The 23,256-nt window shown below is 39.1% G+C and overlaps 1 protein-coding gene across 1 annotated transcript in view; it reads right to left on the bottom strand.

Moving 5' to 3' along the window:
* Positions 1-1,096: 1,096 nt before the first annotated feature.
* Positions 1,097-23,256, bottom strand: part of RAB3C (RAB3C, member RAS oncogene family) — a gene marked incomplete at both ends in the record, with an annotated part of 243,394 nt that continues 221,234 nt past the window's right edge. Inside the window, one exon of the mRNA XM_080696781.1 lies at positions 1,097-1,284. Coding sequence (XP_080552907.1) covers positions 1,097-1,284 — 188 coding nt within the window. The remainder of the gene's footprint in view (positions 1,285-23,256) is intronic.

Raw genomic sequence — 23,256 nt, 5'->3', positions numbered from 1 at the left:
CATGTTGAAAAATGTTAACAATGAAAACAGTCTTATCTTGGGACCCACTGACATATTCAAATAGCTTCTAAATAGGTAAAAGAACAGAGCTGAGGCTTGAACAGAAGGCAGTGATTGGAAGGAAGTCTATATTCTATGGGAATAGGAGCACTAGGAAGCGTCAGCCTAACCTCTGTTCTGAGAGTGAGTGGTGGTGGTGGTGGTGGTGGTGGTGGTGGTGGTGGTGGTGGTGGTGGTGGTGTATGAGTGTGTTGTTGGGGGCAGGTCATTAAGGACTTAGGAAGCCCAGGCCTTGGAATTCTGCAGCTACTCACATCCATCTTGGTTAGAATGCTCATTGCATAACCTGCATTTGGTAGATACCTCTCCATCTGTTCAAGGCTCTGAAATATTCAGAGTTGGGTAAAACCAGTGGAAAATATCCTGGATATTTGCTTATTTAAACATGTAAACTAAGATTATTGATTAAATGTAGTTCCAGTCAGGTTAATATAGATGATTTAGAAAACTTGCTAGGGCCTTTAAAACAATATTTGAATTTCCTTATAGTTAATGGCCTCCTCCGTTATTAGTAAGAGTGAAAAATGGATGCGTTTACTAAAAGTAAACTGCTCAGACCTATGATGGTGTTAGTTAAGCACAAAGCAAATCAGATCTCCCGGTGTCTCCCCCTGGTCACGCACATACACATGCAAGTGATTCCTCTGTCATCATCTCTAAAGTGAACAGCATAATTTGAATCCATGGCACAAAAGTCAGTTATGGTGAAATTATAGTTTGAGGTTCCACAAATAGTGTAACTGAGAAGAAACTTTTAAAAACATAACAAAAAAGAGCCTTAAAGACAAATCAATAACAAATCACATGCAAGTACCAGATGTCTATAGATGGATAGTCCTTACGAATTTAAGATCACATATTTGCCACATATTAACACAGTAAATCTCCCAAGATTTGAATGCATGTATGGGCCACTGACATCAAAAACTTCCTTCAAATAATTATTAGGCAGTATAAGTGAAGGCTAATAGACCATTTATAAATGCTATTTCTGGGCATCTGGAGCCCCCTGGAGCTGCCTGTGTGCCTGGGGACACTAACAGCCGCAGTTGGGCTGTGGGGGAGGAGGGGTTTCCTTGAGTCTTGTGCTCTGCTTTGCGGCAGTGATGGCCGGATCGGTCTCCAGACTCTCTGACATTTTGTCACAGATGATATCCACAAGGCGTTCAAAGGTTTGCTTGACGTTAATGTTATCCTTGGCACTTGTTTCAAAAAACTCAAACCCTGGAGGAAACACAGAAAAACAGCGTGGTCATTTCACATTTCTCAAATGAAATGGGACTCGATTATGGTTTTGATTGGTGATAAGATGGTAGTGGGGTGGCAAGGGGTAGTGGGCTTGGTGTGGGTAAGAGGTGACCTCAGAGCTGGGCGTGGTGTACATGCCTCTAATTCCAATACTTGGGAGGCTGAGACAGGAGGATCTCAGGTTCTAGGACAGCCTTTGCTGTTTCTTGGGAAGACCCTGCTTAAAAAAAATTATGAAGGGCTGGGGATGTAGTTCAGAGGTAGAGTGCTCTGGAATCTTGGTTTGATTCTGAAACTATTTTTGCTGTCTCTTTCTCCCACTCCTGGCCACCATGCCTGTGACCTTTTTAAAACAGCCATTATTCTTTTACCATGTCTAATTTTTACCAAAGGTATTAATTTTCATTTTTAAAATCAACTTGAAGTTTGGAAGACATCATGTGCATATTCTATTGAAAAGGGAACTGCAAAGTTCTAGTGTAATCCAGCTCTAAATGTTTCCATATCTGCTCCGCTACCATCCAGTGATAGATCCAAGAGTGGCTTCTAGAAAACGTTCATTATCTAATAGGACACAAGGTGGCACTAGTGAGTCACAGGAGTTACCTTTGCTTCAACTTCTTTTAGGAGATTTTTGAGTAGTGTAAGCCCAACAGTGCTCCAGGGCTTTGTATATCATTGCATCTATCTACTGGGTAGTGATTTTTCTATAGCTTCAGTTATCTATTGGCAGCAATGTTTTTAAAACCAATCACTGAGAAAGGGCACTTGATAAATTTTAAATAAGCAGCCAAAACTGCAAGAAGGTACAAAACACAGACAATTTACCTGCATAGAAGCAACCTTAGTAAGCTGCTCTATATGCAGTCTTATCATTCTATTGTTTGCATTCACATTCCAGTGGTGGGAGATTGCCAGTCGGTTGCCATGACAACCTCCCCACCAGGCCGGCCAGAGATTGCTCTGGTGTTCAGAGGATGTTGATTTAGGATGTGTTGGGCTGAACACAGAAAGGCTTTTCTATTCCATTTTGAATTTTACACCCTATAAATCCTTCTGGTTACATCTGGCCCTATCTCCGAGGAGCCACATGGATTCAAAATGATTAAGTCAGCTGATTTCATCCCAGCTTTTTTGGCCAAAGGGAGGAAGAACAGACTAATACTTTGCATTCATATCAAAATCCCTCAGAGAAGCCAGAAATACCTACTTTTTAAAATAGTATCAAAGAACAGATAACAAAAATCAACGTTCATGACTTAAATTTTCTAATTTAATTACGATACTACTTGGTCAGATGACTAAATCTGAACTTGAATTTCACTATCTACACTATTAAATTCCAGGTGAATAAATCCAAAATGTGGGCTGAAAAGACACTAGCAGAGCCAAGTTCTGTAAAACCATCGTCAGCTTGCATCTCTCTCTCTCCCTCTCTTTCTTTCTCTCTCTCTCTCTCTCTCTCTCTCTCTCTCTCTCTCTCTCTCTCTCTCTCGTTATTATAAGGTTCTCTTATCATCTATATTTCTTTATCAATCTATACAGCCATCTGTTGTCAGTGGCGCTCTCTCTTCTGATGTTTTTGTATCTACATGGCTAGATCATTCCAACAACTGGACCCAGATTATAGATCTAAGCAGCATTCTGGTGCTTAGATATCAGAACTATTTGCTTCCCTCTGGGAATTTTCCCAGTATAAACTGGAGGGTGCTTGTTTCATGTCACAAGATACTAAGAACCCAGCGAAGCAGTCAAGATCCCTGGATGAAACTTTGGAGGGAAGTAATTCCACAATTCAGTACAAAGTTCTCATTTACAGATTCAATCCCCTTATTACTTCTTTCAATACTGCTTTTACTTTTTAGTGTGTTTGGGAAGTTGCTAAACTTGAAGGATATTGTAAAAGATTTAGCTATAGTTGAAAGACAGTAGTTCACACAATCCTTCACCACACGCATCACTTTATTCTAGGCCCTATAATGCTGGTATATTCTTGAGGCCAAAAAATGTCTTTAACTTATCCACCTTAACTTACAACCCTAAACATACATGGCTACTTAGAAGAAAATAACCCCATATTACAGCAGCACCCATTTTCTAGCAGCATAGCTGAGGAGACAATACTATGGTAGAAGGGGTGGATTATCAACTCAGACCCATGGCCAAATACTTACTAGCTTGGAGACCATGAGTGTGCCATGTTTTCAATCTCCACATGTGTAATTTGTGACATATCATGAGGCTCAAATGAGAAAATAATGGTTTAAAGTGCCCAACAAACCAAAAAGTACTATGACAGCAGCAGAAGCAGCAGCAGCAACAACACAGGGGTGATAAGAAACTAACATATGTTGGGGGATTACTGCAGTATAAGTACTATTCAAAACACTTTATATGTTTTAACTTCTTTTACCCAGGAGTAGGAGCCATTATTTTCTGACTTACTGATGAGGAGACAGAGGCACAAAATGGTCGAGTAATTGGTTAAAAGGAGCCCCAGCTCACCTAGAAAATGGCAAAGCTGGAACATGAACTATTAACTCCTGTGACTCCAGTTACCCAGCAGAAGTGACCTGCTGCTTGGCTCTGGTTCTTGGAATTTCTATATACAGTAATAATCACAGAGTATAACACACACTTTCACTAGTTGAAATGGTCAGAAAGTGATTAACTAGAATTAACACTGTTAGTGAACAAAATAAAACAATGTTTCTTAATAATTTAAAGGGCTGACTGGGTGGTGCAAGTCTATAATCCCAGTACTTGGGAGGTTGAGACAGGAGGATCACAGGTTGGAGACCAGCCTCAGTAATTAGCAAGACTCTCAGTAATCTAGGGAGACCCTGTTTCAAAACAAACAAACAAACAATAAATAAATAAAGGGGGCTGGCGATGTAGTTCAGAGGTAGAATGTCCATGGGTTCAATCTCTAGTACCACACATATGAAAAAAAATAGTAATTTAAGGAGTTTTTGATATTATGTATAGCTTAAGATGTATAAAACTTACATGTATGTATCATGTAAGTTTTAAGATATCATGTATAGCTTAAGCCATTTCAGTTAATGCCAGATACTACTGTATATATGCCTCCTTGCTCTGGTTTTTCTCAGTGTTAGGAGGCAGACAGAACCTGAGAAAGTTTGCTTGGGAAATTGTGTGAGCTGTGCTATAAAAGAAGGGAAGAAATGCAAAGCCAGCCTTGTGCACCCCTCTGATGCACCAAGATGGCTATTAGGGAAACTGTATCTATCTTTGTACAGAATGATAGAAGATTCTCAAAATCAAACTGATTCTCATTGACCAATGGCATAAATATTTTATAAAACAAGAGATTTAAGCCAGGCATGGTGGCGCACGCTTGTAATCCCCACGCTTGGGAGGCTGAGACAGGAGGATCACGTAGGTTCGAAGCCAGCCTCAGCTACTTAGTGAGGCTCTCAGCAACTTAGTGAGACCCTGTTTCCAAATAAAATAGAAAATAGGTCTGGGAGTATAGCCCGGAGGTAGAAAGCCTCTGGGTTCCACCTCCAATACCACACACAAACAAAAAAGATATTTAAAAATCTCAGTATTATATGATAATCATTAGCATTCTATCACCTCATTGTTTAGATTCGGGCAAATTGGAGTTCATGGTGCAGTAAACTCTCTGTGAACTCTCCAATGAGTCCATATCTTCATTCTAACACACCACACCTAAATATACTCATGGGTTTAAACTCATGGTCTAAACCACTGACGATAACGGTACCATTATTCTCAGTCGACTTGTTGGTTCCTATGGCTGCTACCTTCTCTCATATCATAGTATTTTAACATCAGCAATAGCAGCATAAACTTATTCTCTGAAATCTTTACCATCTTATCCATAGAAACAACATCACTAGGAAGTTGGCTTGTGGTCAATTATATATTTTAGAAACAAAGGCTTAGAAAACCTTGAAGATCACTTCCAACCTACTGGGTAGGAAAGAGTGGCTCAGCAAGATCAAATAATGAGCCCAAGGTCACAAAGCAAGCCAACTGTCAAGTATGACCAAGATCTCCTGATAAATGGGTTACTGATTTAGCTTCCAGCCTTGGACACCTGTCCCTGACTATATCATTTGCTAATAATATTTTCTGCACACATATATCTTCATCAACTCATCGGTGAACACTTTCAATTTAACCCTTGAAACTCCAATTATCCTCTTCCATTTCTCCCTTATCATACTTTTCCAGATTTCTCTCTGGTGGAGGCAGTGCAGCTCCTGACTTGGACGAGCACTGTGCTGTGGTCTGGCACACGTTTGATCCTGAAGGGACCACGCTTGCCTTTGCCAAAAGCCATTTCAGTTAATGCCAGATACTACTGCATATTTGCCTCCTTGCTCTGGCTTTTCTCGGTGTTAGGAGGCAGACAGAACCTGGGAAAGAGTTTGCTTGGGAAATTGTGTGAGCTGTTCTATAAAAGAAGGGAAGAAATGCAAAGCCAGCCTTGTGCACCCTTCTGATGCACAAATGACTGGAGAAACAGGGTGCAGACCAAGATTTTTTCAAATACTTGCAGGTGAACACAGGGGCTTTCTGCTACTGAACTATATATATCCTGCCCTTTTTAGTTTTTATTTTATTTTATTATTGTGGAATTGGGATTTAATTCAGAAACACTCTAATTCTGAGCTACATCCTCAGTTCTATTTTTATTATTTATTATTTTTATTTTTTATTATATATATATATTTTATTGAAAGTAAAAGTTATACATTTAATCTGTATTTGGTACCTTCTTCCCTTATTTTTTTAATTTTGAAACACAGTCTCACTAAGTTGTTAAGGGCCTAAGTGGCTGAGGCTGGTCTCAAACCTGTGATTTTCCTGTCTCTGCCTCCAAAATATTGGGATTACAGGTGTATACCATGATACCTGGCTATTTTTTATTTTGAAATCAGGTTTTCCTGAATTACTGCATGCTGGCTTTGAACCTGCAAACCTCATGTCTCAACCTCCCATGTACTGAGATTATAGGCATGTACCACCATACCTGGCTGCAAAACAGCTTTTGCTCAAAGGCCCAAGTCGTGTGATCTTCTATTCTGACTTCCTAGGAGTGAAGGCTTGCCTGCATTAGAGTTATCTGAAAAGCATAAAAGCTTTTAAATTTCACCCCAGACATCCTAAGAGATCTCTCCAGAAGGAAACACTATGCCCTATTGGAAAACTATTCCAGTGATCGACAGAACCCTCTGTTAGAAAACATCTCCCACCCGAACACATCCCTTCCTATAGGAATTAAGGGAAAGGAAATGAGTTCTGGGGAGATCCATTTTAATACAATAGTTGGATTTATTATGTACAAGAAAAGTTAAGATTAACTCTTATCTGTACACCCATGTTCCTCTCTTATTCAGCATGATAGTTAATTGCCAAAAAGTAGAACCAAGCCAAGTGTCTATCAACCTATGAATGGAAAAATAAAATACAGTTCACACATGCGATGAGATATATTCAACCTTCAAAGGAAGGAAATTTTGACACAGACTATGATATGAATGAAACTTGAGAACTTCATACTAAGTGAAATAAGCTATTCACAAAAAGAAAAATATTGTATTGTTCCACTTCTAGGGCACACTCTGAGTAGTTAAATTTACTGAGACAAAAAGAAGAATGGTGGCTGTCAGAGGCTGGAGGAGGCTAAAATGGGGCATTGTTTAACAGATCCAGAGTTTCAGTTTTGCAAGATGAATAGGATTCTGGAGATGTACTACATGACAATGTGAATGTATTCAACATTGCTGAACTTGTATACATCAAAACGGTAAAGAGGAGAAATTTTATGTATTTTACCAGTCTTAAAAAAATGACTCACTATTCACATACATTGCTGGAGAAATTTTAAAATGATGAAACCTTCTTGGACAAGAGTCTGGCAGTTGCTCTAACAGTTAAAAAATCAATTGACCCTGTAGTTCCACTCCTAGATAATGGAAGGGAAATCTCAGCAAAGTTTGAATGGAAAGATAGGAGAGGAAGAAGGCTGAAGTTGATTAATGGAGGAGCTACATCCGAATATGTGTAAAAGTATGAATATAGCATGGTTACCCTTGACAATCATTGTTGGGGGGAAGACTCCCAAGAGAAATGAACACATGTGTCCACATAAAACCTGTACACAAACATTTGCAGTGGCATTCATCATAATAGTGAAAATTAGAAACTGTCTAAATGTCCATCAAGTGATGAATGGATAAATAAATGTATCATGTCAACATAATGAGATATGATTCAGCCATAAAATCAAATGGAATACTAATAAGGAAGGTTCACAACATGGATGGACCCTGGAAAGAGTACACTAAGTGAAAGAAGCCAGGAAAAGAGGGCCATATGTAATTCCTTTCATATGAAATACTCAAAATATATCTCTAGAGATAGGAACTAAAGGAGCGGTTACTGGGATGTGGTAGGAGTAAGAAGGAAAGAGGAGTGCATGCTGATTGACACAGATTTCCTTTCTGAAGTGATGCAACTATTTCAAAATAAATTATGATGAAGTTTGCATACCACCATGACTATATTAAAAACCATTGGCCAGGCATGGTGGTACACGCTTGTAATCCCCGCGCTTGGGAGGCTGAGATAGGAGGATCGCACAGGTTCGAAGCGAACCTCAGCTACCTAGTGAGGCTCTCAGCAACTTAGTGAGACCCTGTTTCCAAACAAAGTATAAAATAGGTTTGGGAGTGTAGCCCAGAGGTAGAAAAGCCCCTGGATTCCACCCCCAGTACTAAAAAACGAAAAAAAAAAAAAAAACACAAGACATTGAATTGTATGTTTGAAATGGGTGAATTGTATGGCAAGTGAATTATATTTCAGTAAAGCTTTAATATTTTTTATTGAAAATAAATGGTATACATTTAAACTGTGCTTGGTGCCCTGTCCTCCCCACCCCCGTTTTCCCTTCCCCCCAACAATGATTGTCAAGGGTAACCATGCTATATTCATACTTTTACACATATTCGGATGTAGCTCCTCCATTAATCAACTTCAGCCTTCTTCCTCTCCTATCTTTCCATTCAAACTTTGCTGAGATTTCCCTTCCATTATCTGGGTCCCTCTGGTATCCCCAATGCTCCCTAGTTTGGGCATATTAGAGAGAACATATGTCCGTCTCTTTCTGTGCTTGGCTGATCTCACTGAACATAATGCTCTCCAGGACTTTCCATCTTCTTGCGAATGCCATGATTTTCTTCTTCTTTATAGCTGAATAGAATTACATTGTGTGTATTTCCCATAAGTTTGCAATCCATTCATCTGTTGATGGAGACCTGGGTTGTTTCCATATTTTGGCTATTACAAATTGTGCTGCTATGAACATAGGTATGCATATGTTACTGTAGTTCTCTGATTTCAACCTCTTTGGAAAAATACGCAGGAGTGGTAGAGCTGGATCATATGGCAGATCTATTTCCAGTTTTCTAAGGAATTTCCACACCGATCTCCATAGTGGCTGAACTAGTTTGCACTCCCACCAACAATGTAAAAGAGTTCCTCTTTCCCCACATCCTTGCCAGCATTTGTTGTTATTTGATTTATTTATGTTTGCCACTCTGACTGGGATTAGATGGAATCTCAGTGTAGTTTTGATTTGCATCTCCCTGATGGCTAATGATGTAGAACATCTTTTAATGTATCTATTGGCCATTTGTATCTCTTCTTTTGTTAAGTGTTCTGTTCAGTTGCCCATTTCTTGATTGCCTATACATTTGTTTTGCTAGTGTAGAGTCTTTTGAGCTCTTTGTATATTCTGGATATTAGTCCTCTATCAGAGTGGTGGCTGGTAAAGATCTTCTCACATTCTGTAGGCTTCCTCTTTAGGTTCCTGATGGCTTCCTTTGATGAGCAGAAACTTTTTAGTTTGATGCCAAACCACTTATCAATTCTTGCTTTGGTGGTCTTGTTGAGAAAATTACTGCCTGTACCTATATGTTGTAGTGTTGAGCCTATGCCCTCCTCTAATAACTTTACAGTCTCTGGTCTAATTTCTAAATCTTTGATCCATCTCGAGTTGATTCCTGTGCATGTTGAGAGGAAAGATTTAGTTTCATCTTTCTACAAATGGATAGCCAGTTCTCTCAGCACTTTTGTTGAAAAGGCTGTCTTTTCTACAGCGTATGAGTTTGGCCCCTTTGTCAAAGACTAATTGACTATAGGTGTGTGGGTTTGTTTCTATATCTTATATTCTGCTCCACTGGTCAGTATGCCTGTTGTTGTGCCAATACCATACTGTCTTTACTACTATTACTCTATGGTATAATTTGAAGTCTGGGATTGCGATGCCTCCTGCATGGTTCTTATTGCTGAGAATTGCTTTGGCTCTTCTGGGTCTTTTCTTTCTTCATATAAAATTCATGATTGATTTTTCTAGGTCTATGAAGAATGTCCTTGGTATTTTAATGGGAATTGTATTTAATCTATACATCACTTTTGGCAGCATGACCATTTTGATGATATTTATTCTTTTTTTTTAAATTTTATTTTATTGGTGCACTGTATTCATACATCATAGTGGGATACAAACTTTTGTAGACATACATGCACACATCGCCCAGTCAGCCCCCACCCGATCCCCACCCCATTCTCTCCCCATCCCTCCTTCCCATGCTTGGCTTAGTGGTTGACATCTAGTATTATAGCAATTTATCCAAAATTAAAAATGATAATCTCACATAACAGTTTCATTTGTCTGATACCAAGCGTTTGATGATTTAAAGATAACATTTCAATATTTCTTTTTGCTTTCTTTCTTACCAGAGCATATTTTTTTCTGTTTTTTTAGGTGAAACTATCATATATTTATATATTTATTTTTCAGAAAAAAAATCTATCCTAATATGGAATATGAATTCTAGATACCCAAAACGATCTTGAAAAAGAACAAAGCTAGCAGATATATATTTTCTGATTTCAAACCATATAAAGCTACAATAATTGAAACAGTGTAGTACTGTTCTAAAGGCAGATATATAGACCATTGGAGTTAAATACAAGCCTAGAGCTAACTTCTTCCCTATATTGTCAAGTTATTTTTGACAAGGTTTCCACGAAGATTTGGTGGTGGAAATAATAATCTTTTAACTAAATATTGTTGAAAAATAATAATAATTGAAAAAAGAATAAAATTGGACTCTTACCTAATCCCACATACAAGTATTAACTCAAACTAGATAAAAGACCTAAATATAAATCTTAAGACTATAAACTTTTAGGACAAAATCTGGGTCATAAAACCTCACAACATTGAAATTGGCAGTGATTTCTTTGATATGATTTCAATGGCACAGGCAACAGAAGAATATACAAACTCCCTAAAAAATAAAAGAAAATATTGTATATCCAAAGACAATGTAAACAGAGTTAAAAGTTACTAATAGAATTGGATACAATATTTCCAAATGCTATATCTGAAGGTATATTAATATTCCAACTAGAAATCGTAAAAATTAACAACAATAAAGGCAAACAATACAATTTAGAGATAGGTAAAAGACTAACATAAATAATGAATCTCCACAGATAACCAATCTTAGTTGTCTGTTGGATGGAAACTCTTGTTTCTCTGGTTCTGGTGAGTGTTACCTATTTCTTCTTTGTAGTTAATCTCTTTGAGTATTTTCTCTAGCGCTGGTTTTGAAGACATAAATTCCTTCAGTTTCTGTTTGTCATGGAAGCTTCTTATTTCTCCATCTAATTTGATAGAAAGTTTTGCTGGGTAGGAAATTTTTGGCTGGAAGTTGTTTTCAGAGTTTGGAATATGTTACTCCAAGCCCTTCTGGCTCTCATGACTTGGTTTGGGAAGTCTGGAGTGATTCTAATTGGTTTGCCTCTGAATGTCACTTGGCCCTTTGTTTTTGTTGCCTTTAAGATTCTCTGCTTGGCTTCCACATTGGTCATTTTGACAATTATATGGCGTGGGGATCCTCTTCTCGGATCCTGTCTAAAGGGAGTTCTATAAGTTTCCTGGATCTGTGTATCAACCTCTTGCTCTGTGTTTGGAAAATTTTCTGCTATTACTTCCTTGAAGAGATTGTTGATCCCTTTGGTATCACTTTCTTTTCCCTCCTCTATTCCAATTATTCTTAGGTTAGCTCTCTTAAGATGGGCCCATATTTCTTCAATGTCAGATTCCTGCTGTTGGATATCTTTTTCTAGATTAGAAACTATGCATTCATTTTTGGATTGCTCATCTTCTAAGAGTGAGATTCTGTTCTCCATGTGGTCTAATCGGTTGTTTGTGCTTTGAATTGAGGCCTTTACTTCATTAATTGCATCCTTTATCTCTTTTTGGCTCTCTCTGAGTTCTTTTCGAAGCACCTCTATTATTTCTACAGTTATTTTCCTGATTTGATCTTCTAGAAATCTCTGATTTTCTGTTTTATCAGGTTCTGATGTTGTGGGGTTGTGCACATTCATTACTCCAGTGTTATTCCTCTTTCCCATGATTTCGGAGGTTTGTGCCTTCTCTGGGTTCTTCCCTTGGGTCACTATGGCTTCACTTAAGGTGCTCTGGATCTCGAGTCTGTATTATCTCAGACCCCACTACTCCTTTACTGGGTTGTATCACAGAGTCTCCGACCCAGGGAGTCGATAGAGGCTGCTTTAAACTATGGGGGGTGCCAGGTTGCACGCTCTCCTATGGTGTGATATCTCTGCCACTACCACTCCCTCACTGGGTCAAGTCCCAGGAGGCACAATACTGGGATTTCTCCTCTGTGGCCCGCAATTTGACTCACTGTTCTTGAGTACGTAGATGTAGCTGTACTGGACTCGGTGAATTCACTGCTGCTGCCACCGCCGGTGGCAATATGGCGCCTCTGCCACGCCCTCGGCCATGAGGCTGGCGTATTTTTTCTTCTCTGGTTTTGATTTCCACTCTGAATCCCTGCAGCGTGTGCTGAGCTCAGCCACTGGGAGCTTTAAATGCTGTCTGCGCCGAAAGATCCCGCCTGGCTGTTCCGCATCGGCTCACCTCGGCTTGCTGTAGCCGTCCGTTGAGTTCGCCGCTGCCGCCGGCAGTATGGCGCTGCTGCCGCGTCCTCGGGCGCGTGTGTCTCCTCTGTGGCCCTGAGCTCTGTTCTCAGTCCACTTTCTCTCTGGAGCCTGGTGGTTTTTTTGTTTTTCTGGTGATGATGTTTTCTGGCTATGAAAGGCGCTCTTTTTGTGGTAATGGAGATTGGTTGTTAGCGGGACTCTTAAGCCCCGCTTTTCTCGGTCGCCATCTTCCCGGAAGTCCTGATGATATTTATTCTGCCTATACATGAGCATGGGAGATCTTTCCATCTTCCAAGGTCTTTTTCAAATTTTCTTTAATGTTTAATAGTTTTTGTTGTAGAGTTCTTTTACATCTTTTGTTAGGTTTATTCCTACGTATTTTATTGGTTTTGAGGTTATAGTGAATGAAATTGTTTTATTTCTTTCATTGTGGATTGATTGTTGGCATAAAGAAAAGCCACTGATTTCTTTAGACTGATTTTGTATCCTGCAACTTTACTGAATTGTTTAATCACCTCCAGAAGTCTTTTGGTTAAGTTCTTTGGGCCTTCTAGATAAAGGATCATGTTATAATATTTTTTTAAAAGAAGAATCATTGCATCTAGACATGGTGGTACACACCTGTAACACCAGTTCTTGAGAGCCTGAGTTAGGAGAATTGCAGATTTGAGGCCAGCCTCAGAAACCTAGTGAGGATCTCAGCAACTTAGTAAGATCTTATTTAAAAAAAAAAATAGGCCTGGGAGTGTAGCTCAGAGTTAGAATGTTCTTGTGTTCAATTGCTAGTAACATATACACACATACATAACCCCCCACCATACACACACACACACACACACACACACACACACACACACAGCACAAAATGGATGAGATGGATTTTGTCCTTAGAGATCTTTCAGAAGGAATCACCATGTCTTATGGGAGAAACCATTCCAGTGATTGACAGACTCCACCATTAGAAAACATCTCCCACCCAAACACATTCCTTCCTGCAGGTGTTTAAGCCCCACCTTTTTCTTTGGCCTCAGTGGTGTTGAAAGAGCAGCTGTTTCTTTGGGAGGGTGCGCTAGCTCACGGTGGTGACCATGAAGAGCAGGAATCCCATGCCATTTGGCTGGTGGCATGTGGTCAACAGGCATCGTTCTCTACACTTTGCTCCTTGAAGTTTCTTTGAGCGATGAAAGCTTTGGAGAAGGCAGATATTTTCAGACTGATACCCACAGGGCAGTAAGCAGGGCTGTCAGGCCAAAAGCATGCTGCTCACAGAGGTGGCCGGCTCCAGACTGTCACTCTGGTACATGAAGAGAAGGAAATGTCCCAGCACCCCACAGAGACTCCTTTCTACTTGTGATTGCACTGTGTTAGTGACAGTAATTGCACTTCCCAAATCAGGCATTTTGCCATCTCTTTCTCAACCACATTCTTCAGTGCATTCATTAAAACAATCTTATAGGTGACATTTAATTAATTCCCACACATCAATAGCTATACCATGTCGTGAAAGTGCTACTTGTTTTCATAAGATATTCTGTGTGGCGATTGTTGCTGTTTTTCACTCCAGGAAACTCCTAAGCACCAGTTGTGACTCTCTATCGTTTAAACTTATCTTTGAACTAGGTGTAGTGACACACGCCTGTAATCCTAGTACTTGGGAGGCTGAGACAATAGGATTGAAGGTTGGAGGACAGCCTCAGCAATTTAACAAACCCTCAGAAATTTAGGAAAATTCTGAAATTCTTTAAGAAAATAAAAAATAAAATAAATAAAATATATAGTGTATAGTTCAGAAGTAGAAATGCACTTGGGTTCAATCTTCAGTTCCAAAAACCAACCAAACAAACAAACAAATAAACAAAACAACAACAATATTGACAAAAACATTTTGAAAAAAAAGATCACTATTTTTATTTTCTGAAAAATAGTTGCTAAAATCATACTGAAGTAAATCATGCTCATCTCTAATTATTAAAACTATGAGTAGTTATTAAATTTATTTTCCCAAACTCCCAAATAATATCTATTTCTAGATCCTAGTTGCAGTTCTAATGTTTCATCTTCCCTTTCCTGTGGAACTGGAGGAACCCAAGCTCAAAGAAAGGTCATTGTGCTGCTGGGTGGGCAAATGTTGGCCAGAAGTAGGATGGCAAAGCAGCATGACAAACTGTCAGATTAGCGTGTCCCAGCTGGGCCCCGGCCCAGAGACAGACCTTAGGAGGAGGAGTGGGGAAAGCTTTTGACCCACTTTCCTGAAGAAGGGCCAGAGGAAAGATATGTAGCTGGAGAGAAACAAGAACAGGAGCGTGAAAGGCCAGTGTGTGTGTGTGTGTGTGTGTGTGTGTGTGTGTGTGTGTGTGTGTATGTGTACAGATAGATGATTGATAGATGATAGCTACCTAGCTAGCTAGCTAGATGAATGATAGACAAGTATTTCAATCCCCAAGTCCTTGAATGTAGCCAAGCATGAACAGATGGTAGGATTCTGAACTATGTAAGGATCACTCTATGGCTTGCCAAGTTCTGTCCCATGTACAGAAGGCTTCTTCTCTGCCCTTTCCCTTCCAGACATGAGCTTAAGCATCTTCATATCTGGGTAAGGCCCAGATTGAGCATGCAGAGAGGGGAGCTGTTGGAGCTACCTGGTGTCAAGGCTGCACATGGTATGATTTATTATTCTCAGCTGAAAAAATTTCAAGATCTAACCTGGCGTGGTGGCGCACGCTTGTAATCCCTGCGCTTGGGAGGCGGAAACAGGAGGATTGCGCAGGTTCGAAGCCAGCAGTGCTGGCTTAAGAGACCCTGTTTGCAAATAAAAAAGTATAAAAATAGATACTGGAAGTGTAGCCTGGAAGTAGAAGGGTTTCCAGGAACCCCAGTACCAGCAAATAAGTAAATAATAAATAAATAAATAAATAAATAAATAAACAAACAAACAAAATCCATAAGCTGACATTCACTTCCCACCTTTACCAACTTCCCCTAGCCCCATCCCAGGCCTACCTCCCAGCCCCACCCCAAGCCTCCACTTCAGACAATCTTGTCCTTCCTCAGGTGGCAGATGGACTCAACACAAGCTTGCTGCAGCTTTCCGTGAAGCATCTCCTGCATCTTCTCCTTCCCAGTCTGACCTAACCCCCATGATAGAGTCCTCTATGTTACATCTGGCCTTCATCCTGCTTAATCTTGAGCTAACCTCTAAAAACATCAGGACTTTTACCCAAACATATTTAGATTTCAGAAGGTTGTTTTAAACTTTGGAACATTCAGTCCACAGAGCCAGTGAGGGCATGTGTGGTATCTGTGGCTGGCATACTCTAAGTGACAGTCTCTCTCCAGCTGACCACAGTCTCTGTCACTCTTGATTGTCTCTGACATGAAACCCATGTTTCAGTTGTCAGTTCTCTCTACACTTGTGCTTGTTTTTTTTTTGTGCCTATGTCTCTATTAACAGTGGGAAAATGGAAGCCAGACAGAAAAGAGCTTCCTGTGTCAAAAGAAAGCATTGCTTTTCTCATGAAAATATTTTTTCTATGTATTTTATCTGCAGACAAATTATATCTGAATCTTATAGCAGGCTGCTTGACTCATTTCACCATTTATATCACCTTCTTGTCCCTGCAGATATTTGAATTTGAACCTTTCCAGATCTGGCTGAATTCTCTTACTGCTCTAAGGACTTGCCTGCTGACTCTAGCTCATGAGGGCCATGACCTGTTCCCTAACAATTCTTTTTTACTAGATATCTGAAAATTAGCTGCTGTTCTGTATTTGGTGCAAGATTTATACAACATTTTAGCCATTTTAGAGTGACATTTAGTGTATGCACAATGTTGTACAACTATCACCACTATCTAATTCCAGAACATTTTCATTACTCCCCAAAGAAACTTGGTGTTCATTAAGCAGTCACTCTCCATTCCCTGCTCAACCCACATACTAGGTATATTTTGTTCCCCAATTAGATTGTACATCCCATATGCAGTTCTCCCTCTGTCTCAAAATATTTAACACCGTGCCTGGCACGAACAGGTAACAGCAGATGTTGGTTAATTAAAAGATTGATTGCTATTAATTGGCTGGGGGAAGCTGGTTGTGTGGGAATGAAAAAATGGAAGAAAAAAGAATTTTTTCTTTTTTCTTTGTTCATGGTTTTGAAGCTCGAGAGCAATTTTGTCAGCCACATGATATCTACATAGAGTTTATCAAGCATGGAATTCCACATAATATCATTTTGATTTTGCTATGGGAAATTTACAATATAAAACAAATTAAACCAGCTCCATTTACCCAGGAGGAAAGGCACATTTCTGAAAAATTTGAAGAAGTGAAGAATTGTTATACTTCAGCACCTGAAGTAACAACTCTAAAGTGTTGAGAAGCCAAAGCTCTGTCATATTGGTTTTCATAAAGAGATAAGTATCATTTATGATTAGCAGAGTGGCTATTTATATGCAAATAGGTCGTGTTTTCTAAAAAGCATTTGTTCTCTTAAATCCCTTAAATATCCCCTTTTTAACTTTTTAACATTTCAATAGAATTTCAATGATAAATGAGACAATTTCCAGCCCAGCCTATTTATGAACTGTCAACAAAAATATCAATAATTTGTACTTATACAGAATTTGGAGTTTACAATATTACATGCATTATTAATTAGCAGGTTATCTTTGCTATGAGGGATACATATAAAATAGAGCAAATAATGTAATAAATTTTCAATTAGTAGGGCCTCAAATTAATGAGATATCATTGTGACAACCAAGTATGTAAAATTTTAAATAAGACTCACATGTATTGAGTACATACGGTGTGTAGAGACTCTACTAGTCATTTTGCATTTATTTCCTAGTTCTGAGACCAGTATCCACCTTTAGGATAGGTGAGTTGACAGTTGAGAAAAGTGGTTAAGACACATATATGACAAATGAAGACAAGAACTAAAGTTTGATTCCACTTCCCCACTTCTAGCCTCTGTACATTCCTAATGTTGGCCTTCAAATATTCTGGTAGAACTCTATATGAACATTGTGGGGTAAGAACTACTGGCTTCATAAAAAGTTTGTGGGGAATTTTAATCCATCCTGAATAATATATTTTTATGCTTACCAATTCTTAGTATCAGAAAATTCCTCCAGAAATCTAAATCTAGCTCCTTTCAAAAGGTAATGCAGTCTCACACTCTTGTCCACAGCGGACACAAAAAAATCTGTGGTCATTCATGTGTGCGTCCCTCATATGTTGATATAGTCTTAATGTGTGACTGGGTCATCCCTTCTTTCGATAAGGCTTGTATCTGGAAGAGAAACTCTCAAAAGCAGCTAGTATTTGTTCATTGACCTCTCAAAGTAGAGGATAAGATGATGATAAATCTTAGTCTTAAAATCTCTTTTCTAAAAAGGCCACTTTCTTGTCAAATAAAGCCAATTGACATAGATGTCATTAATTAATTAATGCCTTTAAAGACAGAGAGAGAGGAGAGAGAGAGAGAGAGAGAGAGAGAGAGAGAGAGAGAGAGAGAGAGAGGGAGAGAGAGAGATCTAGTACCTAGACTTAGTGGAGAAATCTATTGTGATGGCTTTCAAGAATGAAATATCCATGAAACATTGAAATAAATATTTCAGTATTTATGTTCCTAGTAATGATGGTTTACTTTGTATGAGAATAGGGTTCAGGAGCTTATAGCACGTTTTGGAATTTGGAATTGAGACTACAAAAAGTTATCTGCTTGTTGGGAATAAAGTTAATAAGTGTCACAAACACATGTGATAAGGCCATTTGCAGAAGTAACTCACCCCAAAATAAGATTAAAAAAAATCACTATGTAGTGAGAATGGAGTGCTTCCCAAAATCTATACAGGCACTAGAGTGTCACTCAAATGTCCAACATAGAAGGCGAGAGCTCTCTTTTGGCTGTGGTCTGGTGAATTATAAGATTTCCAAGATGAGGTCATCAAGAGGATGAAGTTGGTTCACATGGAGTGAAGGAAGATGGCAGTCAAGGACTTGGCGTGTTAACTGCTCAGTGTGGTAGGGGAGGGGAGTACCTGTGCTAACCCACATGTGCTGAGTGAGTATATAGGTTTGCTTGCTCACTCCATCAGGAGAAGGGGTCCTTGTCCTCACCCAGTGGTACTCCCTTAATGGCGAATGAGCATTCAATGGAATAAGGAATTAATGAGTAAACATCATTGGGGTCCCTTTCCTTTTATCTAGAACTACTTGGAAACCTTATGATATTGTCTTTCCTAAAAGTATTTATTTTTACTTAATAAAAGGATATACTGATTTTCTGACAGGAATAAGGACAAATCTTAATTTAAAAATGATTAGGCTTAAGATTTTTGACTTTACAGATAGTGGCATTTTTTACTTTTACTATAGTTATTTAATAAATTACATGAAATAGTTGAAACAAATAAAAAAAAAGGATTTGGGACTGGGGATGTAGTTCAGTGCTGGAGTGCTTGCCTAGCATGCACAAGGCTTTGGGTTCAACCACCAGTACTACAAAAACAACAACAAAAATTAGGCTTTATGTTAGACAACTTTGCCTAACTTTAGGCTAATGTAAGTGTTCTGAGTATGCTTGAGGAAGTCTAGACTAAGCTATGATGTTTAGCAGGTTAGGTGTATTAAATCCATTTTCAACTCGTAATATTTTCAACTTATGGTAGGTTCATTGGGACATAACTACATGGTAATTTGAGGAGCATCTGTGTTGCTAACGTTGTGGCATTTACATTTCTAATGGCAAGTAATAAAATACATTTTTAATTAGAAATCAATCCCTTGTGAGTTTGGTTAGTATGATTTGTTCTCCACTGTTTCTAGTAATGATAATTTCACTCTCAGAGAAAAGAAATAACATTGGCCAGTGTGCATATCTGATGAATGAACTGGGACCTGTGCCAGCTGTATCTACCAAGTATATATTTCACAATCTAGGTTGAGAAAATATTCATTGATTTCATTTCAGCTCTTTCAGTTTCCAACCCTTTGAAGATTAAACCCTATTTAGATGATTCAGTATATAACTCTTATATCTGACTTTAAATTTTGGTAATACTGATATTAGCATCTTTGTGTTGTTTTTAAAAGTCAAATAAAAAATGAAACCAGGGGCTAGGTGTGTATCTCACTAGAACAGTGCTTTTCCAGCATGTGTGAGGTCCTGGGTTTAGTCATCAATAATATAATGAAAAAGAAAAAGAAAACAAACACATAAGAAATAAAAAATCAGAGCTAGTAGTTTACATATATTCCACAGTTTACATGGACCTGGGTTAATTTTTAAAGACTTCATAAAACGTGTTAAAGTTTATGTGACTAGAAGGTGAGCACAGCTTTGAACATGATCCTAAGAGAAGGAGCGAGGGTGGGGTTCTGAACCAAATTCAGTAAGAAAAAGGAGGGGTGAACAATTTTGTGAGATGGGGAAGGAGATACGTAAATGTGAGGTCGGTAAGAAGATAAGCACCCTTGATCCATAAAGGGTAGGAGGATAAAGGGATTTGGGGAGCTTCTTAGCAAGAAGAAGACCTTGCACACTGGTGACCCTTCGAATACCTGGGCTCCTAACAATGCATATATCTCAGAGGTCAAATGTTGGTAGTGATCTGGATTAGTAAGGCATGCAAGAAGGACCACATAGAGTAGTGGAGCTGACTAAACAAAGCAAGGAGCAAAATAGGGATTTTTCCAGGGTCTTGAGAGGTTATTCACTGGGAAACATGAGCCGAGAGGAGACTTAGAAGACAGCATGCACTGAGATCAGAAAGTGAATTGGGTGTCCACTCAAGTGCTACATGGGCGAGGCATCATGGACTGGAGGCCAAATACTTGTTACCTGAACTAAGTCACTCTGGAGACTGAGAGGCAATGATGCTAATGTTTACACTGAGAAATGGGAATAAACTAGGATTATACTGAGCAGTCTGGGATGCACAGTCACTCTGTTCACAAGAAGCAGGTACTTTCTCAAGAATGAGTTGCAGCTTCCAATAATAAAAACAGAAATCCATAACATTTTGAAATACAGATCAGAGTTATTAGGACTTGGGGGCTGAAGGAAAATGAAAGCCAGGAGAAAGAGGGAGTTCTGACCCTTTCTAGCCACAGAAATAATAGTACCTAAACTAAACCAAACACATTGACATGTACCCTTGGTTTATTTTATACCTCCCAGGAATCGTTAGCCAAAAAAGAATGTGAGCCAGGAGAAATAATGGTAGGGTAGCTGTGCTTCTCCAATGGCTGTGTAGCCAGGTACTTAGGACAGTTAAATAGTATTGCTGGGACTCCCTGCAGAATCTAGAAGTTGGCAGTTCCCATTCTTCCATAAACACTACAATTAAGATTTAAATAAATCTTTAGGAGCTGCTGGAGAATGGAGTCAGTGCAAATTTGGAGCAGGTGGTTTGAGTTTTAAAAATAGGCTTCAGGGCAATGCTATCCTCATTAGAGTTGCTGACTCCTCAACCTGGCTTTCTGATGAAATTGTTTTTGCTGGGGAAAGGGGAAAATGATTTTAAAAAATTGAAGGAAAAACACATTATCCTTTATTAAACTGAGTGGCTGTCGGCAATGTTGCAGATCTGAGCACAAGAGGAAAGTTTGAAAATGACCCAGGTGGCAGCGTATCTACCATCAGGGCTATTCATACTCCTCTGGCCTTGGTGTCCACCAGAAAACTAAATGGTCCTTGGAAAACCAAACTTACACTATAATGACGGCTCAAGCCTGTAAAATAGAGTTAGCTATAAAACTATGTGCACCACCAACCCATTAAACCAGAGGCAGCCTTGCTGAAGAGAAGGTTGATGACGCAGATACAGATAGCTCTGGTGGCCAGTTGTTGTGATTTACTTTAAAAATTAGAGTTTAGCCAGGTGTGGTGGCGCACGCTTGTAATCCCCTCACTTGGGAGGCTGAGACAGGAGGATCGCATGGGTTCGAAGACAGCCTCGGCTACTTAGTGAGGCTTTCAGCAACTTGGTGAGACCCTGTTTCCAAATAAAATATAAAAAAGGTCTGGGAGTATAGCCCGGAGGTAGAAAGCCTCTGGGTTCCACCCCTAGTACCACCAAAAAAAAAAAAAAAAGAGTTTAATGAGGCAACTTTTAAAATTCTAATTTAATTTCATAGAAAAGAAACTAGAAAAAGACTACTTGTACTTTGCAATACTGGAAGTCATCTTGCTAAAGAACCTCCAAGCAACATTTGTCCTCCTACATTTTGTGGATCAAAGCTTACCAAAGCACTTAAACTTTATTTTGTGGCTATCCTGAAAAGCTTAAATTTCAGGATTCAAGGGCTTAGATTTAATGCTCACTCTACCCACTTGTTTTCTAGATCTTGTACCACTCACTCTTGGTGCCATCTATCAAGTATCTCCACCCTCCCATCTCCCCATCCTCTCTCTACTTTCCAAGTGTCTTTCCTTCTTCAGGTTAACATATAGATCTTACTCTCAAATTCTTCCCCATCATGAATTCATTTAATTTATCAGTCCAGACACCATGGTCATTTTTTGTTGCCTCTGTTGATCCCTTGGCCTCTGGGATCTAGACATTCACCAGGTGTTATTATTTCTACTGCCAAATGGTGTAAAGATTTCTCTCCCCATTTATATCTCCACCACCACTTCTTAGTTTAGACCTGTGGGCCTCCACTTTAACACAATCAGGCAAGATATGGCGAGGACCTAAATCTGAAATTCTCAATTCTGAATTTTCAACATTAGAATTACCCAAGGAGCTAAAAACACTTATGTTTGTGTCAAGGCTCTTCAGAGGTTTTGATGTATCTGGTTATGTTTGTGTGTGTGTGGTGTGCGCATGCACGTGCGTATATGAGATGGGGTCCTAGTTCGTATCAAATTAACTTTCCTACTGAGAGCTCGAGGAGGGTGGGAGAAAATAAGAGTATACAAAGGCTGGGAAAAGTAGGCAAATAAGCCAAAATCTTTTGAGCAGCATTGAAGAGTAACCAATGATAATTTTTAAAATGCCCTTAAGTAGTAGTTATATACAGCCAGGATTGAGATCCCTTGGCTTGGGCCCTCACTGTATCTAACCTGTTCACCTTTACTGCGTATTGGACTCTAGGTCTCAGGTCTTTCATCCCTAATCCATCCTTAGTGGGCTCCCCATATTTTTTACTGTACAATACTTACAGTTAAAATAACAGTGCTGTAATATATGAATATTTACTTTATAAGTTATATTCATTACATGCTAATGGACTAATATAAACATGCTCAATCAGTGAAAAAAAATTTAAATTGAAATACTGATAAGTCTTAATATTTTCTTTTTGTACTCAGTTTGATATTAAATGCCCTAATTCTGGGAACACTGCCATGGTAATTGGTCTAAAATGAGATCCAGTCTTGTTCTTTTATGATTTAAAATTTGATGCTGCTTCCTCAGCACGTGTAAAACAAAGATCAAATTCTTCAGCCTTGCAAACAAGCCCCTCCATGCTATGCAGACTCTTCTGGGCTGGCATCTCTCCAGAGTGCTGTTTCTTCTGCATAAGGAAACCATCATCTCTTTGCCCATCTATCAAAATCCTATCTATTTTTCAAAACCTGTCTCACACTGTCTCTTCACTGGGACCTTCCTCAGAGCCTCCAGACAGGCAGGTGGGTGCCCCTAATTTCACAAACACCTTTAACACTGAGTCTGTATTTCTATTAACAGTACTGCATACTGACTTCTTAAAAGAGCTTAAAAACTCTCCACTTTGTGTCCCTCACTAGACTAGATTCTTCTTGGGAGGCAGGAGTCTGGTCTTATTATCCCTGTAATCCCAAAGCCTGGCCAATGGTTGGTGCTAAATAATACTGAATGAAAGAATTAGTGAATAAATGAATAAAAGCCAAATGAACAAAATACTGCAGTATGT

Source organism: Muscardinus avellanarius, assembly GCF_963383645.1.
Source record: "Muscardinus avellanarius genome assembly, chromosome: 1".
Lineage (NCBI taxonomy): Eukaryota > Metazoa > Chordata > Mammalia > Rodentia > Gliridae > Muscardinus > Muscardinus avellanarius.
Note: the sequence above shows the minus strand (reverse complement) of the source record. Positions and strands in the feature narration are given on the sequence as shown.